At 54.8% G+C, this 18560-nt stretch overlaps 1 protein-coding gene across 1 annotated transcript; it reads right to left on the bottom strand.

Moving 5' to 3' along the window:
• Nucleotides 1-264: 264 nt before the first annotated feature.
• PDK2 (pyruvate dehydrogenase kinase 2) lies at nucleotides 265-14314 on the bottom strand. Its single transcript, XM_079132387.1, has 11 exons — nucleotides 14078-14314; nucleotides 11876-12017; nucleotides 5020-5091; nucleotides 4449-4633; nucleotides 3947-4036; nucleotides 3698-3775; nucleotides 2974-3050; nucleotides 2790-2888; nucleotides 2581-2688; nucleotides 1912-2025; nucleotides 265-1354 (listed from the first exon to the last, which is right to left on the bottom strand). The coding sequence occupies exons 1-11, from the start codon at nucleotides 14193-14195 to the stop codon at nucleotides 1214-1216; spliced, it is 1224 nt and encodes a 407-aa protein (XP_078988513.1). The 5' UTR covers nucleotides 14196-14314; the 3' UTR covers nucleotides 265-1213.
• Between the last annotated feature and the right edge of the window lie 4246 nt (nucleotides 14315-18560).

Below are 18560 nucleotides of genomic sequence, written 5' to 3'. Positions count from 1 at the left end.
TGCCCCAGTTGTGGGGGTGGGCAGGGACACCAGGACGAAGCTACGCCAAGTGTGGTGGAGTGACAGGCCTGTCACTGGGTGCTGGGCTGTCAAGTGTACTCAATGGACAGCCCTGCCTGGAATTTTGCTCACGGTACACCCTGGTGAGGTCCCAAGCTGGACCAACATCCTGGGGCATCATGTGTGGGACACAGGGCGTGGCAGTCTGTGTGAACGTGTGTATGTGTGGCTCCCCCGCCCCCCAGCAATGGAGCCAGGCCGCAGTCTTATTCAATCTCCTCTTTACTGTGGATGTCACTGTCATCCTCACAGCCACTGGGAGGAACACACAGCTTTAACCCGTGTGCTAAGGGGAAGGGTGGGGGCACTCAGGGTTATAAAACTAGCTATGTACAGAGCATCCAAGGAGAAAGCCACCTGAACACACATTGGGCACAGCAGGGGTTGAGGTCTGAGCCCAGGCAGGACCGAGTGGGTGTGTGGTGGGCGGACAGGGGTGTGCATGTGAGGACATGCTGGGGAGGGCTTGGGAGGTGGCACAACATTGCCAAGATCACATGAGGCTCCCTGATAGGGCAGGCGACCTCTGGGTCTTCCCAGGTTCCTCTGTTTGGGATAGGCCCAGGGTGAGAACCATTCCCGACTCCCCACCTGCCAACGTTGACCTTCATGCACGGGGTGGAGGGAGAGAAGGCAGGACCAAGACCCCAACAAGGGTCAAAGGTGCATCCCCTCCCTCCCACTCTCACCAGACCTGGGGTGTCTGGCCCCTTCCTAGCACTGACGACGGACCTGGGCCAGTATGCCCATATGGGGCGTGGAGTAGGGCAGGAGGGGTATCCACTTGGAAGGCCAGGGCTATGGTGGGCAGCAAGGGGGACCCAGGACCCCTGGCAGAAGAGTGACAGCCCTGGTCTCAGGACTGCCATGGGAAAGTGTCTCTAGGGCACCCCATCAGGGTGGAGCATCCCCAATCCTCAGGCATCACCTATGGGGACTGGGACCCAGGGAGACCACCCAGGTGTCTCCACAGAGACAGATTGGCACTTAAGGACCACCACAAGCCAGTCACCGCAGTGATTTGCAGAGATAGAACCTGGTCATCAGGGAGAACCACCCCCCACCCTGCTCTCTGGGTGATGGAGAGGGTCACCTCGGTGGCCAGACCCAGAGACAGCAGTCTGTCCTCTTGACTACAGGGGAGGGGTGGCCTCTAGCTGACCCGGTAGGTGGATGTGTTCTTGGGCTCCGTGCTGGGCACACACCAATCGCCGGCCTCCTGGATGGTCTGGTAGTGGCGCCAGGCCGACTTGTTGTAGACGGGCAGCCGCTCCACGGAGTCCGTGGACAGGGCCTGCGGGCACCAGTGTCAGCCCCCACCTCCCTGAGACTGCCCACTCCTCAGAAAACCGCCCTTCCCCAGGTGGGCTGTGCTGGTCCCCGACCCTCATGTCCCATGGGCCTAAAGTCAACTGGCCCAGCCTCCAGCCACTGGCTGAGGCACCACCCTGCTCGGGAAGGCAACGGAAGGGTCTGTTCCTTCTGTGTCCTGCTCCTGCCCATTCCAGAAAGCTGCTCCCTCAAGGGTCATGGGGGAAGAGGGAGGAGGCTGGGCTGTGACGCTAAGGTCACCAGTTTGGGACCTCAGTCTCACCCTGAGCTGGATAACAAGACCTCCATGATCCCATTTCTTTCCAGGTCTCAAAGGTCAAGGGTCCCGGAAGAGGGGTCTTAATCATGGGCCACAGACTGAAATTCCCTCCCAAGCTGGGGGCTAAGGGCTGGGGGCTGGGGCTGGGGATTGAGGAACTGTAGCTTTGCTGATTCTGAGACTAGAACCAGGAAAGGACGGACAGCAGCCCTGCCTGCCCAGAAAACCCTTCTCCAGGGGCCCGGCGGGCTGGGCCTCACCTTAAGATAGATGACAGCATCGGTCCCAAAGCCTTCCATGGAGAAGAGCTGCAGGTCCCCCTGGAAGTACTTGGCGTAGAGGCGGGAAATGGGGAGCCCATAGCCAAAGCCAGCCTGCAGGGAGCAGGAAGGAGCGGTGAAGAGGCTGGGGCTGGTCCTGGGGCTGCAGGGACTGACGGGTAAGTGAAGGCCAGTGGGCTGGGGCTGTGCAGGGGTTCCCCAGGACCCGGGTGGGGAGGGAACACAGCAAAGAGGAGGCTCTGAGGCCAGGTGGGGGTGTGGGATGAATGAGGGGACCGTGGAGGAAGGAGGAGGCCAGGCAGTCAGGAGTTCTGCTCAGGTAGCCAGGAGGCCTACGCAGGTCACAGGGCTCCTCCCGGTGGACAGGGAGGCACTGGACAGCTGAACAATGTCACGAGTAAGGCAGTAACTGTGGGGAGAGGGAGGGCGGACTGAGGAAAGCCGACAGGCAGGCAGGCAGACAGACAAACACTAGGCAGAGGTGGATCTGTGCAGGGAGGGGAGGGATGAGACTCAGGAGACGAGACTGTCACCACACACAGCCACAGAGGGCACTGTATGACTGGGAGGTAAGGAAGCAAGATGGAAAAGAGGTGGAGGAGGCGGCATCCCCCAGGAGCGGGAGGGGCCTGGATGAAGCCATCTCACCAGCGGGGTGCCCCCCGTGCCCAGCTGCGGGGTGGGTGCTGTGGAGTACATGTAGCTGAAGAGTCGCTCAATCTTCCTCAAGGGGACACCTCCACCCCGGTCACTCATCTGGGGCACAGGAGACATGTCAGGGACCCTCCAAAGCCATCCCATCACCACCCCTGACTTTCCCATGGTCTTCCCCACCCACAAGGTCAAGGACCACCTACTTTGATGGACAGATCTTCCTCGCCCAAGGCCACCATGACCTTGATAGGAGGGAGAACAAGGCTGGACTCGTGGCTCTCCACTGTGGCCCGCATGGCATTCTGTTGGGGGGTGGAGAACAGGGTGGCGCTGAGTGAGAGAGGCCAGACCTCATGGAGCCTGCAAACGGGTCCCCAGCCTCCTCACCTTGAAGAGTTCAAAGAGCATGTGGTAGAGGTGGGAGGGGACGTAGACCATGTGAATGGGCTGGGTGGAATTGGCAGCTGCGGAGAGTCAAGAGCAAGGTCAGGACACGGCCTGGAGTAACCTTCCCACGCCTCCTCCAGACAGGCCCCTCAAGCCGTCCTTCCCTCCTTCTGTGGGTAACAGCCCCCCTTCCCAAGCTGTGACTGGGCACAAGGCTGCCCAGCTAGAGGAAATCCCCAGCCACCGTGGAGCTGAGTGGAGCCGGTGACTCATGGAAGCCCTGCCTTCCCTGTTCTCCCGAAAGCTGGGGGTGGGGAGCCAGCGCTGACCACCCAGCCACCCAGAGGCTGGCCAGAGGGAACCCTCTCTCTTAATTCAGACACTGGGATTTGAATTCTGGAAAGGCAGCCAGGCTGACATCCCACCTCAGACATGGCTGCCCCATCACTGCCCTGCTATCCGATTTTATTTCCTCCTTATCCATTCAAAATTGTCTTGTTTATTTATTTGTTGGTTAAAGACTCCACTCCCCAACCTCCTCAGCACCAAGAATATAAGCCCCACCATGTGAACAGGGACCTTGTCCATCTCCCTTGCAATACATATTTATCAAATATTTAAAAAGCAACTACCAAATGAAGAATCCTAAAAGCAGCCCTGCTCCTCCCCTACCTGCAAGGCGGCCCCTGCCCTCCCGGAGACACACACAGCCTCATTTGCTCACCGTTGACCTCCTGGATCTCCAGGTCAGGTGAGGCCATGTAATACTTGTCACAGAGGAGCTTGGCCATGTCGTAGGCATCTGCAAGAAGATGGGGCCATTCAGGGTGTGGGTGGCTCACCCACAGGCAGTGCCCCTGGCACGGACAGGGGATCACCAACATTACCTGGTGGAGCTGTGCCCCCACCCCGGGAATGGGCCGCCCCCTGGCAGGTCCTGAGGCTCCTGCAGGCCAGGCCCAGGCAGGCTCACCTTTCACCACATCAGACACCTTGCAATTGGGGTCGATGCTGCCAATGTGTTTGGGGTGGGCGGGGTTGGTGCTGCCGTCAAAGATGAGGGCTGTGGGCGGGAGAGAAGGTGCTGCCGCTGGACCCAGAGCCTGCCCCTGCGTCCCCTCTTCCCAGGGCCAGCCCGGTCTCCACCCTTCTCTAGGCTCCTAAGGGCCCTGCACCCCTGGCTGCGGCCACCTGGGGCCTCTGCAGGCCTGAAGCTTGCTTCTTTCCAGAAGCTCCTCCCCATGTCCCTCCCCCTCACAGGTGTCCTTGATAACTCTCGCCAGTCTTGCTTTTGAAATGATTTAAGCATGAGAAACTCATTTAATTGATGACGGCTGTGATCGGTCAACAATCACAGTGAAACATCCTGGACACAGAAGCTCTGAACAGCCGCTTATTTCAATCGGTGCTTGCTGGGGACCCAGCCCAGGGGCTCCTGCCCGCTGCCCTGCGCCTTCCCGGCAGCCCACGCTCACTGTGCTGGTTGATGAGCATGCGGATGGAGATGCGGCTGAGGTAGAAGCGGTCCAGGAAGTACTGGATGTTCTGGTTGGAGACCGGGTCATCGCCATAGGTGTCCTTGTACTCCAGTACGCCCTGGGCCATGGTGGGCACCACGTCATTGTGCCGGTTCCGGATGGTGACCAGGGCATCGGTGAACCTTCGAAAGGTCAGATGTTCACCCCACCGGCCCCAGCCCTGGGGCGCCCAGACTCCTCTCCATTCTGACTTCCACCCCACAGCATCTCCCCTCTCTGTTCCCTTCCCAATCCTACAGCCACACGCCCTCCTCCTGAAGCCACCCTGACCCTCCCGCTGCCTTTCCCTTCACGCTCAAAGCCAGGAGCTCTCAGTCCCTCTGAAGGGCAGCTGCCCAAGAGCTGGGCCTGGCCCTCACCCAGTGGACTCCCCACACCGAGAATGGGAGTCTGTTTCTCCTCTCAGGTTGGCCACCCCTGCCCTGCTGGGGTTCCGCCCCTGGAGCTGCAACCTCAGATGCCTCTCGCCTGTACCTGCCTCCCTGCCATGCTCAGGGACCTCACTCACTGGTGCAGGGTACGGTGGTCCTCGGGGTCCTTGTCCAGGAACTCCATGATGTCCAGCAGACTCTGGACATACCTGTGTTCAGAGGGAAGGAGGCCTCAGCTACAGCTGGCAAGGTCCCTCCCATCCCCTCAGCTGGACTTTGCTCTTGCTCTGTTCCCACTGTGGGACCTGGGGACAGGCTGCAGCACAGCTCTCCTCAGCCCCTATCATCTGCACACAAGTCGCCCGACCACCTGCTGAGTTACGCAAACCTCTAATCCATGGGTCCCCTTGTGGCAGCTCTGCTTTGGAAACTAAGATACTCGCCTTAGGTGAGCCTGGAGATCATTCCACCCAAGAGGTCTCATAGGTCAGGAGACTGTGACCCAGTGTGGACCAAGGGCCCATGGTGAGAGGGCGCTGAGGTCCACCTGCCTCCCCCAGCCCCTTCCCAGACACATCCTAACACTTCTCCCACAGGTGTTGGATGCATCCAGATGGAGACTGACTGGCCAGCATGGGCTTCTTCCAGAGTGCCATCAGGCCTAGAACATAGGATTCTAAAGAGTGAAGGGCCAGGAAGAGGGTGGGGCTGGGGTCCCTGGAGAGCCCAGAGAAGCTCACTTTGCTCTGAAGGGCCCAGCGGTGGCACCTGCTCCCACCTGCAGAGGTTGGTCTCTCTAGTACCTAGAAAAGAACTGGTTCAAAAGGAACCCAGGGCCAGCAGGGGAAGCTTCTGCTGCGAGTCACCTGTGCTGGCAATGCCACAGCCACTGCCCCCGACACCCCCAGTTTCCCTGTTAACATGCCCAGTCTGCAGCTTGTTCTCCTGCGAGGGCAGGAAGCACTGGGTCTCTGGCAGAAATGCTCCAGCCAGGCGGGGGGACCCCAAGTGCGGCGGTGTGTCTGGAAAGGGCCACACCACACCGAGAGCCACTCTGATGGCCAGGATGCTCTGACTTTCATGGCAACCTCTAGGAGGCAAGAAAGGCAGGGAGGAGCCTCCATCGCCTCAGCCCAGGCCGGGGACAGTGCCATAGCCAGGAAGGGGGATGAAGAAGGCTCAAGGTCTCCAGCACTCCTGTCACACTATCAGGCTGTGACTGCTCTGGATTCTCACCTCCAGGCCTCCACTCAGGCTGTTCCTCTGCTCAGATGCCCTTCACTTACACCTACCAACTTCTGCCCTTCCCTTTCTTGCTAAGACAGCAGAGAAGAGTCTAAAAGAACTAGCTTGGAACTGGCTCTTCTACATGAAGCTGTGTGGCCCTGAGTAAGTCATGGAACCTCTCTGGGGCTGAATTTCTTCATTAGGAAAATGGGGATTTTTTTTTTTTTTTTTTTTTTTTTTTGGCGGGGGTGGGGAGCATTGGGGATTGAATTCAGGGGCACCCAACCACTAAGCCACATCAAAAATGGGGATTTTTAAAACATATTTACCTTTGCATTTTGGTGAGGACTAAATGTGATCATCTAGCACATAGCAAGCACCCTCTGAATGCTTGCTCTTATAATAATGGTGGCTCAAAAGCGCACCAGCTGAGTACACTCAAGCCTCAGTGGCCTCCAACAGCCCCTACTGCTTCTAGGTCCCAAATCACTCCATTTTTTGGTCCACACTGTCCTGAAGAGCTGCCCCACTGTGGGCAGGAATAGCTGTTCTCACTGACAGGCTGGGAATGGGGAGCCAGACCGCAGTCAAGATCAACTTCCTCCCAGTCACCCCATCCCTGTCCAAAGACATCGGGTGCACTTGGTCTCCTGGAGAATTATGACAGCTGGCACTTACACAGAGACCTCTGTCTCCCACCTGCACCTGGAGCTGGGGTGGAGAGTGCAAAGGATTTCCCTCGTTTTGTGGACAAGGGACCAGTTCAGAGAAGGCGGGTCCTGTGCCCCAGTCACAGTGAGCAGCAGGCTGGGATTTGAACTCAGGTCTGTCTGGCTCCGTGTCTATGCCCTGTGGCCAGCTACTTTCCAGCCACACTGGTCCTACGAGTGAGGCTTCTGCTGTGGCCGATGGTGACTCTGGGTCTGCTGTGTGCCTCCCTGGTGCTTCACTTTAACTTCCACAGTGACCCCCTAAGGTAGGCGCTGCTGCGAGCCAGGTGAAGTGGACATGCTTGGCTGGGACGCTCTCTCCCAGGCCTGTGTGACTCTAAATCCTGGTCTTCTACCATGTCTGAACTAAAGCCTCATGTTCATGTGACTCTTGGAGAGATTTGGGAGAGAATCTGCAAGTGGACGATGCTGGGGCGAGAGAATGGGGAGGGGACCAGGTGGAGCAGGGAGTCCTGGGACCCCCTCTCAGGACCCAAGGGCAGCTGGGGAGGAGGCCAGAGGAGGAGGCTGAGCTGCCCCCGACTGTGCATGGCCAGCAGGGGTCAGAGTCCTAGTGCCCAGGAGTAGGGTGGCTCAGTGAACCTGAAAGGGCAGGTATGGGGGCCGCTCACGGCCACTGTAGTGGAACAAAGAGCAGCGGGATGAACTGACGCTGGGCAGTGCCACCAGTCAGCCAGAACAGTATGGCAAGGGGACATCACAGCAGCCACAGGCCTCGGTCTCCTGGACTGAAGGGTGCCAAAACCCTGTACTCCCCGGTCAGAGAGGAGAGCATGAGAAGGAGTTTCCCAGAGGCCCCTTGACTCTGGCCCTGGCCTGAAGCCCCCAGGAGCATGGCACTCCAGATGTCACCTTTGGGCTAGACCTGCATCCTACAGAAGAGACACAGCATGGAGACACTGGCTCCTGGGCTGCCTACCCTCCCAGCACCAGGGGAAGACCTGGGCCTGAAGTAGATGGTACGTCCATGCAGAGCAGGCAGTAGGGCCAACCCAGAGCCTGGGGAGACCTGGGCCTCAGATCCTGCCACTCCTTGGTAAGCTTCCCACCTGCCCATGGTAACACGGAGGTGCCCAGGGCCTCCGTGTTCTCACCAGTCCAGAGCCCCGACAGGGAATGCAGGAGGGGCGGCCTGCAGGCAGGGGGGAGGACACACCTCGGTGAGGGAGGGGGCGCCCGCAGGCCTGTGTGGGAGGGGAGGGGCGCTCTGCGCATGTGTGCGCTCGTGTCCACAGCTGTTGGGGACAAAGGTGTAGACCAGGCGATGGCCATGTGAGGACCACGTGAGGGGGTGGCTCTCTGCACTGGAGCACTCTGTGGCGGCTGGCAGGCTTGGGTTTCAGGATGGCTGTGCCAGTCCACTGGGCTGCCCAGTCCCCAGGTGCAAAATAGGGCTCCCAGCAGGAAGGAGGTGGTGGGACTGCACAGATAAAAGGAGATGATCCCTGCTCGTGGTTCCTGCTGGGCTCAGCCTCTACTCCTCGGTTACGCACGGGAGTCTGGGGGATCCAGCAGCTGGTTCAGCCTAGGCCCTAGCCCAGCGGGCAGGAGCCACCTGGGCGGGTGGCTTGGTATTCCCTGGGGCTGGGTGGTTCCCTGGAGTGGAGGCAGGGTCTGGGGTCCACACATCTTGCTGATGGGCAAGGGAGGCTGGTAAGGGGATGCTAGCCACACCCCATCACCTGCCTCCTTCTAACAACCCCCACAGACTCTTAAACACAGGAATGACTCACTGTCATTTGATTCTACTCTGTAACTCCTACTTAGCCCTGGGCTCGTTTTCTGAAAGCTTGTCCCCACCGTCCACACCTCCTCCGGCTGTCTGCCCCTGCTGAGAGGAGCCAGGGTAGCCACCAGCTGACAGACTGCTTTGCAGGGGACTTACGTATGAGCATAGAAATCTCAGTCTCTCTGGCTGCGGCTGATGCCCACTGGCTCTGGAAGGGCTCTCAGCACCGTGGCACTGCCCACGGCGCGGCCTTGCTCTCCCTTGCAGGACGCAGCCTCCAGATCCTGCAGCCCTGGCTCGAATCCCATCTCCACCACCCACTCCAGGTGGCCTTAAGTTTCTTCACCTCCCTGGGCCTCAGTTTCTCATCTAGAAGGTGGGGGTAGGAGTGAGGTCCACTCAGAAGGCTGCAGTGATGAGTGGTGCATACAAGCACTCAGGCTGGCCCTCGGCTCTGCGTCTTTTGTCCCCATGGTCACTTATGTCACACTGTCTAGAAACCTCCACCACAGTTGTATCATCTGTGGCCTGGAGGTGCTGCTGCCCAGAGGCCTGGGGACATCACTGTTGTTGACAGAGTTCTGCATGCTTGTCACATCTAGCAATGGCATCTGACCCTGAGAAACAGAATGGGTCCCCATGTTACAGACAAGGGAACAGAGGCTCGAGGCCACGAGGCCACCATACTGTCTGCAACACCTAACGCATCCCCACCTTCCCACCACTCCAAAATATGGCCCCGCTACCCCAAGTCTGTCCAGCTGAAATAACACATCAGGTTTATTTGGAACCAGGAATTCTTCATGAACAGGGGCTGCCCAGACCCTGCCCCAGCTGGGGAGGAAACCTGCCAGCTATCAGCACATAGTGACCACAACACTACTCACAACTGCACTTGCACAGAACTCTTTTGTTTGCCAAAAGGGAGTTTTGTTCCTTATTCATCAGACTTAGGCTGGTGGTCCTCTTGCCGGGGCTCCCTGGGAAGTCACCTCCTCTTCTTAGAGACCCTGTCCATCCCCACCACATCCAATCCATCATTTAGCTAGCTGGAGGTTTCTCCTGGAAAAGGAATCTGCACTCTTACAGGCAACCACCTTGTCCCCATCAGGAAGTCCTGCTCTCACACCTCAGTCTCTCTTACTGTGGCTGGTGCCCACTGGCTCTGGAAAAACTCTGAGCAGGCTGTCCCTTCAGCATGCCAGGATGCCTTAACAATCCCTTGGCTTGCTCTCCTCTATGCTGAATCATCCTCTGGCGAAGTGTTCTCTCTTGTCTAACTTCACTCCCTCCTGCTGTTACTTGACATTACTTCCAAGCTTTGACAGAGGAATAAATCAGGCCAAGCCCCCACAGGTCATTGATTTTCAGAAAGGGACTCTGTGTAGCCTCTCGGGGAGTCATGGACAGTCCGACAGTCCCCTGCCTTCCTCCTGCATCCCTGACTGTCCCAGGAACACAGTGTCCAGGGAGGGAACTGAAAAGCCTGGTCCTGAAGTCAGGGACAGGCTGAGAGGCAGCCAGGCTAGTCAACCGGACAGAGTGGGAGGAGGGCTGGGGAGAACAGATGGCACCTTCTGTCTCTCCCCCATTGCTCCACCACCCTGTGGTGGGCCATGCTGGTTGGCTCAGAGATCCTGGGCTCAGCAAGGGGTGACCTGGTTGGGCTACATGAAGATGGGACTCTGTCCTCTGTCCCCTACCTTCATGGCTCCCACTCAACCCCCACAGAGCAAGTTTCTGGGTGACTGAGGCAGGCCCTTCCCTTTATGGCTCTGAATTGCCTACATTTCTCTGAAGTCCACTTCTTCTTCCCCAAAATTTTTCTTTCTTTCCTTCTTTTTCTTTTTTCTTTTTTTTTTTTTTTTTTTTTGTGGTACCGGGGTGCTTAACCACTGAGCCACATCCCCAGTCCTATTTTTGTATTTTATTTAGACACAGCATCTTGCTGAGTTGCTTAGCACCTTGCTAAATTGCTGAGGCTGGCTTTGAACTTGTGATCCTCCTGTCTCAGCCTCCCAAGCTGCTAGGATTACAGGTGTGCGCCACCAGGCCCAGCTCCCTACAACTTCTGACTTGGTCAGTGATCATTATGCACCTCCTGCATAGCTGGCTTTCTATGTAACACTCTACCTACTGTGGCTCATTTCGTTAGAATAAGTCAGGTGTGTGCATGTCCCTGTGTGGACACAATGCTGGCAGGGTGCAAATAAAGCCCCGAAACCCTGAGCAGCATTTCAGTTATAGGAAAAGGATAGTGGTTTGCATTTTCTTCTCTGCTTTTATGTTTTCCTAGTGTCAAAATGGATATATTATCCTTCTGTAACAAGGGGGGAAAATACTCAACTTTACTTTTAAAATAATAACCTTTGACTCTTCATTAAAAACAACTAACTCTTCAGTGCTCACTGCTCCTCCCTTTATTGCTGATGCACTTGGTTTGCCTGCCTTGGTAGAAATTGTATTTTCCTATGAGAGTATGGGCTCCTTGAGGGCAGCTGTTGCTTTTTCTTAGACACAGCATGTTGCTGGGCTCATGCTGGGGACACATGCTCTGGAGTCCAAAAGGAAACTACAGCCACTCCATACCACAGGTCCCAATGACCAGGCAATTCTGCACAGGCACTGTGAAAGCCCACTGATGACTAGCCAGCTCTATGCCACTGAAGGACACACCTTGTTTATGCTTCATGGAACAGGCTGTTTGCTAATGGCCTCTAGTTACCTGACCCTGCATGCTCCTGAGTGCCCTCCCCAGGCTTCACCTCTGCTCCTCTGGTTGCTTGCAATAAACTTGTGGTCTTTGCCCTCCAAAACTCTTTGGGAAGGGACTATGTCATCCCTGTATCTATTTGAGCATTTTCCAATTTCCAAAACAATCAGGCTTGTCGCTTGGATTATATCATTTGTTCCAAGATTTGCTTCTTTTTTTCTCTGTTTCCCAAAAAAGTTACCCTAAATAAATAATACCTAGTAGGGGGTGGGCTTCCAGGTCCAGGGCTGGTGGCCATTGCTGACATTATTAGCCTGACTTGAGGATTTGGCTATGAAAACTGATTTCCTGGATGGATCCTGGGTTCCCAGAAAAAGCAGGATGGTAAGAACAGGGCTATTCCAGACACAGAAGTGAAGAGTCCAACCATTCCTGCTAGGGCCTAGGATTCCCATGTGACTCTGGGCAACTCCCCAGCCTCTCAGAGGTCCTGTGCCTTCCCTCGATCCCTTCCTGCTTCAAGGCAGCTGGCAGCATGTAGACTCCATGCCTGAGCCAAGGGACACAGAGTGATGGAATGGGAGAAGTCTCACCAGCTCTGTACCAGCTGCACAGAGGGTGTGCTCAGCACCCTATCCGGAAGCAGGTTGATCTCTTTCATGATGTTGGCCAAGCGCACAGGCAGCTCCTGCCGGAGGAAGGTGAACGAGGTTTTCTCACAGGCATTGCTGGACCCTGGAGGAAGGGAGAGGGGTGAGTCCATAGGCACAAACCATGGGAGCCCAAGGATATCTTCAGGATCAAGTGGGCTAAACCTTGCGTTGATCAAGGGTTCAGAGGGCAGGTGACCTGCCAAGGACAAAAGCAAGGCAGCTCTCCTAACCCCTGCAGTGCTCAAGCCTCCCCAGCCCCCACCTCGTACTTCAAGGCCTGTATCCCCTTCCTGTCCCATTTGCCTTTAACCATGGGGACAGGGCCCCTTTGGGACCCATTTGGAGCTGCTCTGGTCTAAGTCACCTCATTTCTCTTTCCTTCCCTCCCAGAAGGCTTTGGCTCTGGGAGTAGACCCAGGGCGCAGAGGCACCTGGGAAAACCATCCCACCCTGAACTGCACCTGGTTGACGGGAGCTATGCCTAGCTTCCCACGGCTGCAGAGTCCCAGCATTGTCCCTGGACACTCCATCCAGGATGGTAAGGTGGATAGATGCCCACCATAGAGTTGCCTCTGTATTAATGCCCCCCCTCACTTTCTTTGGCATCAGGGACTGAACCCAGAGATACTTAACTGCTGAGCCACATCCCCAGCCCTTTTTATATTTTATTTAGAAACAGGGTCTTGCTGAGTTGCTCAGGGCCTTGCTAAGTTGCTAAGGCTGGCTTTGAACTTGCAATTCTCCTGATTCAGCCTTCTGAGCTACTGGGATTACAGGCATGCACCACCATTCCTGGCATTATTGCCCATCTTTAAGGCAAATGGGGACCCTGATCCCCAGTAAAGATGAAAAGGAGATGAGGGACTGGAAAAGACTATGGCCTGGTGACAGGAGACCTGGGTTCCGGTCCAGATTCTGCTACCAATTCTGTCTCCCAGGACTAGTCACCATCCTTCCGAAAAAGTCTCACTTTTCCCAACTGTACAAGTGGAACAAACTACTCAAGTCCCTCCACAAGTGTGACATTTCTGTCCAGTATGGGCGAGTGGCTTCTAAGGGCTAGGAGTGGGCCCACCAGGCTTTCCTACATGAGGGAAGCTCAACACTCAAACAGGGCAGTGGGCGGGAAGACATATCCTGAGAAACAGCCATATGTCTTGGCTGCCACCTCCCTGACCTCCTTCTGTCAGTGACGCAGCTGTAACCTAAGCCAGCCACTATCTACTCAACTCATGAGAGACCTGCCCCCCCAACCCCCAATTTCCAGCTGGCACCATGGAAATACCATTTAGACAGGCAGGGCCTACACGTCTGTATTGGTTCCCACCTTGGCACAGCCTTCCTCCTGCCCCACAGTCACCCCTTGAACACTGGTAGGAGGTGATCCTGACTCAGCAACTGGGGGGTAATCAAGGGAGGGTACAAGCAGCCTGACCACCTCTTGGTAGCTTGGGCTCCTGCCCAGCTAAGGACAGGCTGCCAGGCTAGAAGGGGGTTTGATCTTCAAGTGTCCTTGCCCACTGAGGCAGCTGAAATGAGTGGAGGTACGCTAGTCAGGGGCATTTGCTCCTGTTGGCAACTTCTTCTGAAGGAGCTTCCTTACCCAACTGCCCAGGGTCTTCCCTGATGCCTGCTCAGGAGTGTCTGACCCTTCACCAACAGCCCAGGTTCCTTCCAGATGGCTGCATCTCTCAACCCTGCCTTGTTGCTCCTACCAACATGCCCTTAGTTCCTCCATCACTCTTTTAAGAGTTGTTGGGACAACCCTATTAGCCTTTCAGTGCCTGGATAGGGCTCTCCTCCCTCCCTGCGCTGACATCAGGCCTCACTGCCCCTTACTCTCCCAGACCCCTTGAAAAGCCAGCCCAGGAGGAAACCTTGGACCCCCTCCTTCTTAGCGCCCCCCATTCCCTTGTACAGTTTAGGAGACCACGTCTTCAGCTGGGGCACCCTTAACCCTTTCAGCCCTGCCTCCCTGTTAACCCCTTCCTGCCTGCACTCTCCCGAGGAAGTCCTGCCCGCTACTGAGGGCCTCTCCTCTCCAGGGCGTTAACCTCTCATCGCCAGGACCCCCTCTCCGCGCCCCACCTGGCGGACCCTACGGCCCTCCGCCTCCCACCTCCCTCCCTTCGGACTCCGTACCGAAGTCCAGAAACTGCTTCATGGACAGGGGCGACGGGGAGAACTTGCTGAAGTGCTCGATGTACTTGGGTGCTCCTGCCAGGGACGCATTCTTCAGCAGCGCCCGCACCCAGCGCATGGCGGCGGCGCCCACAGCTCGGGCTCAGCTGGGCTGCGATCCCTGCACGGGCAGCTCTTGCGCTGGCTTGGCCCAGTCCGGCCCAGAGACGCTGTTCGGCCGCCTCCTCCCTGTCTCTGCCCTGACGGCCCCTCCGACGCTCAGCCAATCGGCACTCGCGGCTTCCCGACGTAGCCAATAGCCGTACACAAACAACTCCGGGAAAACCAATAGCCTTGTGTCCCGGCACGTGGCTTCTTCTGGGCCCGCCCCCTTAACCCTGTCTTTGCCGACGTCGATCTGTTGTTTTCTGAGGCTGTCGACGTCCCGCCCCTATCTGCTCACTCCTCCGATGCCTCCCAGAGGCAAGCCCCGAGTTAACCCCTCTCTTCCCTGAGACCAGCCAGTCCTTTGCTTCTCTCCACTTTCCTTTGCTCCCTCACCAGTTTTCTTCACTTGTCGTCTCCTTTTTAACCCTTTCTTCCCTGACTTGCCCGGGTAGCTTTCAGCGAATCCCTTTTCCTAATAAAGGTACCTGTCTCATCTGTCCTGCTCCCTACCAGTTCTCCTTTACCGGATCCTATGGCTTCCCAATCCAGGTGACTGACACAGACTGAGGATTTGCAAAATTAGGAACCAGGACACGAGCCTATACTAATCTGCCCTATATACATGCAACCCACCCGCTTCTATAAAGATCCAAGTGGCTCAGGAAAAGGTGACGTTTGCCTTTCCAAAGTGAAAAACAACCGGAGCCCAAAAACCCTCACGGTTAGCAGCGATGGAGGCAGCAACTACAGTCAGTGCTCATTTTTGAAACACTTTCATTTTATTATCGGGTTCATTTGACTGATCATAAAGCCTTGGACATCTTGCGGCGACCACTTAAGAAAGCAACCTCTTCGGACCCGGTTTCCTTAGAGTGAGGTCCCAGGGTTTGGAGAGTCCTGGAGCCCGGCCTTCGCCACTAGCTCCGACTCCTTTGTGGGAAACGTCTTGCGCCCACTTGTGGTGGAATGTGGTCTGTCCCATCCTGGGTCTGGGGCCCGACTTGCCCCTTTTGAGAATTTGCACTAATAGTTTAATCTAACCGTGAGCCCTCATTTATCAAGCGCCTTATATGTGCTAGGCTTTGTGTTGAGATCAGGAAACACAGACAGGATCATGACATAGCCTTTTCCCTCAATCATTTCGTTTCTCAGTTTAGGAGATAGCTGCATAAGAAATGAATTAATAATAGAATGTGATTGTGGCCAGGCTTCACAATGGAAGGCACTCCTGGCTGAATGAATAATAATCTATGTGCCAGGCACTGGTTGTATGCATTACCTCACTTAATTCTCAAGACAGCTCTATTGTATTGTACTATTATTATCCCCATTTTATAGATAGGAAAACCGAGATGCAGGGCTCATTCTGGACTACAAATCCGACCTTGTTGCTTTCCTGCTCACAGCTTTTCAGTGTCTATCCACTTCTTACTGGAGCCCTTTCAGTTGTCCCATGATGTACTTTGGTTTCACTCTCCAGCCTCCTGTCCCACATCCCCCTGTAACAGGGGTTCACTTGATGCTTTTTGACTATATCCCATGTTGCTTTGAAACTTACATGGTTTTCTTTTTCCCAATCTTTTCCCTTATCTTCTTTCCCTAACTTTCTCCCTGATCTTCTTTTCCCCCATCTTCTTCCTGATCTCCCTAATCTCATTTTCTCTGAATCACCTCTTAAAAACCCCTCTGATCCCCACGATAGGTAGAATTACAGCCTTTGGGACAGGAGTCCCCGTGTTTCTCCTTTGCTAGCAAAGCAATCAGCATCTTTTTCCTTTTTCTCAAAACCACATCCTTGTTATTGGATTGGCATGGGGACAAGGAAAGAGCTTTTACCAACACCCGTGCTCAACTCCCAGCCTCACCTCTGTGCTGCCTTGAATTAGCTTCTAATTTCCAAGTCATTGCAAACTCAGTCTTTTCTGTCAGGATCATTTTTCTCAGCTTCATCTATCCATTCTTCACATTTCATCTGCTTAGTCATTCTTTCCTCCAGGAAGCTTCCCTGACATTTCCAGGCTGGGTTCAGAGCTTCCTCCCAGGGCTCTTGAGGTCTCCTAATCTTAGCAAGGCATGAATTTATCGCACCCAGTGGTAATTTTTGCTGACTCATCAGTCTTCCCTACTGGACTCTGAGCTCCAGGAGGACATACACATGTTTATCTTATTCACTGTTCTGTCTCCAACTTGGGACACGGTGCCCAATATGTGGCAGAGTAACAGTGGTCTACTTTACGCTGTGAATATAACCCTTGCTGCTCTGCTACTGCAACTAATTTTTGAAATGGGCATGTTTCTTTCTCTTCTTCTCTCCCTCCTTAATCTCGGGGGAAACAGGATTACCTTTCATCCCCATCTTAGGCAGATTTATCTGCCCCTGAGCACACACCCACCATAGGAATGAAGTAATCCAGACTTTGGGGATGGCACCAGAAGATCTCAGAAATGACTCTCTCCCAAATTAACAAGTGAATTACAGTCCAACAGAGAACATGTGGAATGTAGCCTTTGAATCATCTCTTTAAAAGCCACCTGTTCCTGCTGATGGGCAAAATCACAGCCTTTGGGACAGGAGTCCCCTGTGTTTCTCCTTTGCTAGCAAAGCAATACACCTTTTTCCTTTTCTCAAAACTATGTCCTTGCTATTGGATTAGCATTAGGGATAAGGACCAAGCTTTTGGCAATAGTAGGACAGAGTGAAAACGGAAGTAGGATCAGCAGGGAGACATGCACAGAGATATCAGAGATGTTGATGAGCCAGCAATTAGGAAGTGATTAAGGACCTGGGTGAGCTGAGCGTGGCTACAAGTGCCCTGCAATGTATGGGATATTATGCATAAAAACCCAAGCCTGTACCCAGCAATAAATGGCAGCTTTTACGTAGATTGTCAAAATAGCAAGGAAGAGGCCAGGACTCTGAGCCTAGGTGTAAGAGAGGGAGAGATTTCCCATGACCCTCACCTTAGAGCTGAACTTCCACACAGTGGGCTTTGTGCTTGAATTGAAGTTCCTTCTGCAGAGCTTGCTGCAGGGTGCAATAGTCATGCTAGGTGATGCTGAGCTGGCCAAAGCCACAATCCTCAAACGTCCCATGTCCTGTGCAGTGTGGGTTGGTAGCGGGCTGTCAGGCTGACAGAAACTTCATCTCAACACAGATTTCCACAGCAGCAGTTTTACACCGGCAATTAAAAGGTTCAGCCCACAATTCAGCTGCTTCCCTCCCATTCAATTGGTCAGATTAGTCACATGGCCTCACCCAACCAGGAGGGCCCAGGAAGTGCAATCCCACCCTGTACTCAAGAAGGAAAGATTTCCTTGATGGTCCTTTTAGAGATGCCTGAGCCAGGACTCTATCTGGAATGCAGATAGAGGTGCTGCCGCTCCCGGGAGCTCAGGAAGCTTGGCACTGTGGAGCTGGTTTCTGTAGCGGGCATCGCAGCATCTCTACCACTTACTTCTTGCCTAGAAGTGTAGCTGCCCTGTCCTGCAACTGCCTTATTCTCGAAGTGTGTGGGTTCTTGTCCAAGCAGCGGCTTAAAGGAGTCGGGCTGGACATGTGAAAGTCAGAGGGGTGTATAAACTTTCCTTGGACTTAAGCAGGAAGTGGCTGTAAGGACAGGACAGAGCTGGGCTAAGCTTTGCTCAACATGAGCGCGAATTTGACACCCCCACGTGTTATTCCTAAACAATCCCAGATTCTGGAAAACAAAGTGAGGTCTTTGATCACTGGGTTCTGGGAACGTGGCTTCTCTGGGTAGGAGCTGGGGTTTTCCTGGTGGAACTGGGCATTCCACTCTCAAACATCCCCAGACAGGAAATCCCAGCACAGAAAATGGAGGGATGAGGTGCAGGGAGGGTGTTGGGCCCTGCTGGAGAGAGTGGAGGGCAGACAAGCTATCCTAAGGCCAAGGCTGGGAGATACCCAGGTAGACATCAGGAGGAACTTTCAGAATAGCTTGGGCCTGTGGGCTCTGAGTGGCTCAATCTGGCATCTGCCCCTGCCCCTAAGTTTCTGCGGACCATTTTTTCTGCCCATCATTGAAATCTTGTCAAGGGTTACAGCTTTGGAGAAAATTCTCTCCCTCTCTCTCTTTTTCTTTTTTTTGTTTTTTTGGTGCTGGGGTTGGAACCCAGGAGGGGGCCTGGTGCTAGTCAAAGACTCTATCACTGGGCTGCATCCCCAGCTCAGCCTTGGGGAAAATGAAAAGTATTAACACACAGCTTAGGGTCAAGAAATCAAGGGGATGCAGCCTTGTTCCAATCCCCAGACCATGCAGAGGGAGACAACCGCAACACAGAGGTAGAAGTTGCTTCAGGAACCCCAGGAAACACGGGA

Source organism: Sciurus vulgaris (assembly GCF_902686455.1).
Source record: "Sciurus vulgaris genome assembly, chromosome: 3".
Taxonomy (NCBI): domain Eukaryota; kingdom Metazoa; phylum Chordata; class Mammalia; order Rodentia; family Sciuridae; genus Sciurus; species Sciurus vulgaris.
This window is presented reverse-complemented; position numbering and strand designations above follow the sequence as displayed.

Coding starts and splice junctions, on each gene's coding strand:
- PDK2 (XM_079132387.1), bottom strand. CDS start 14,195: ATGCGCTGGGTGCGGGCGCTGCTGAAGAATGCGTCCCTGGCAGGAGCA. Junction 12,018..14,077: donor GAAGCAGTTTCTGGACTTCG/GTACGGAGTCCG, acceptor CCCTTCCTCCAG/GGTCCAGCAATGCCTGTGAG. Junction 3,051..3,697: donor GGAGATCCAGGAGGTCAACG/GTGAGCAAATGA, acceptor GACTCTCCGCAG/CTGCCAATTCCACCCAGCCC.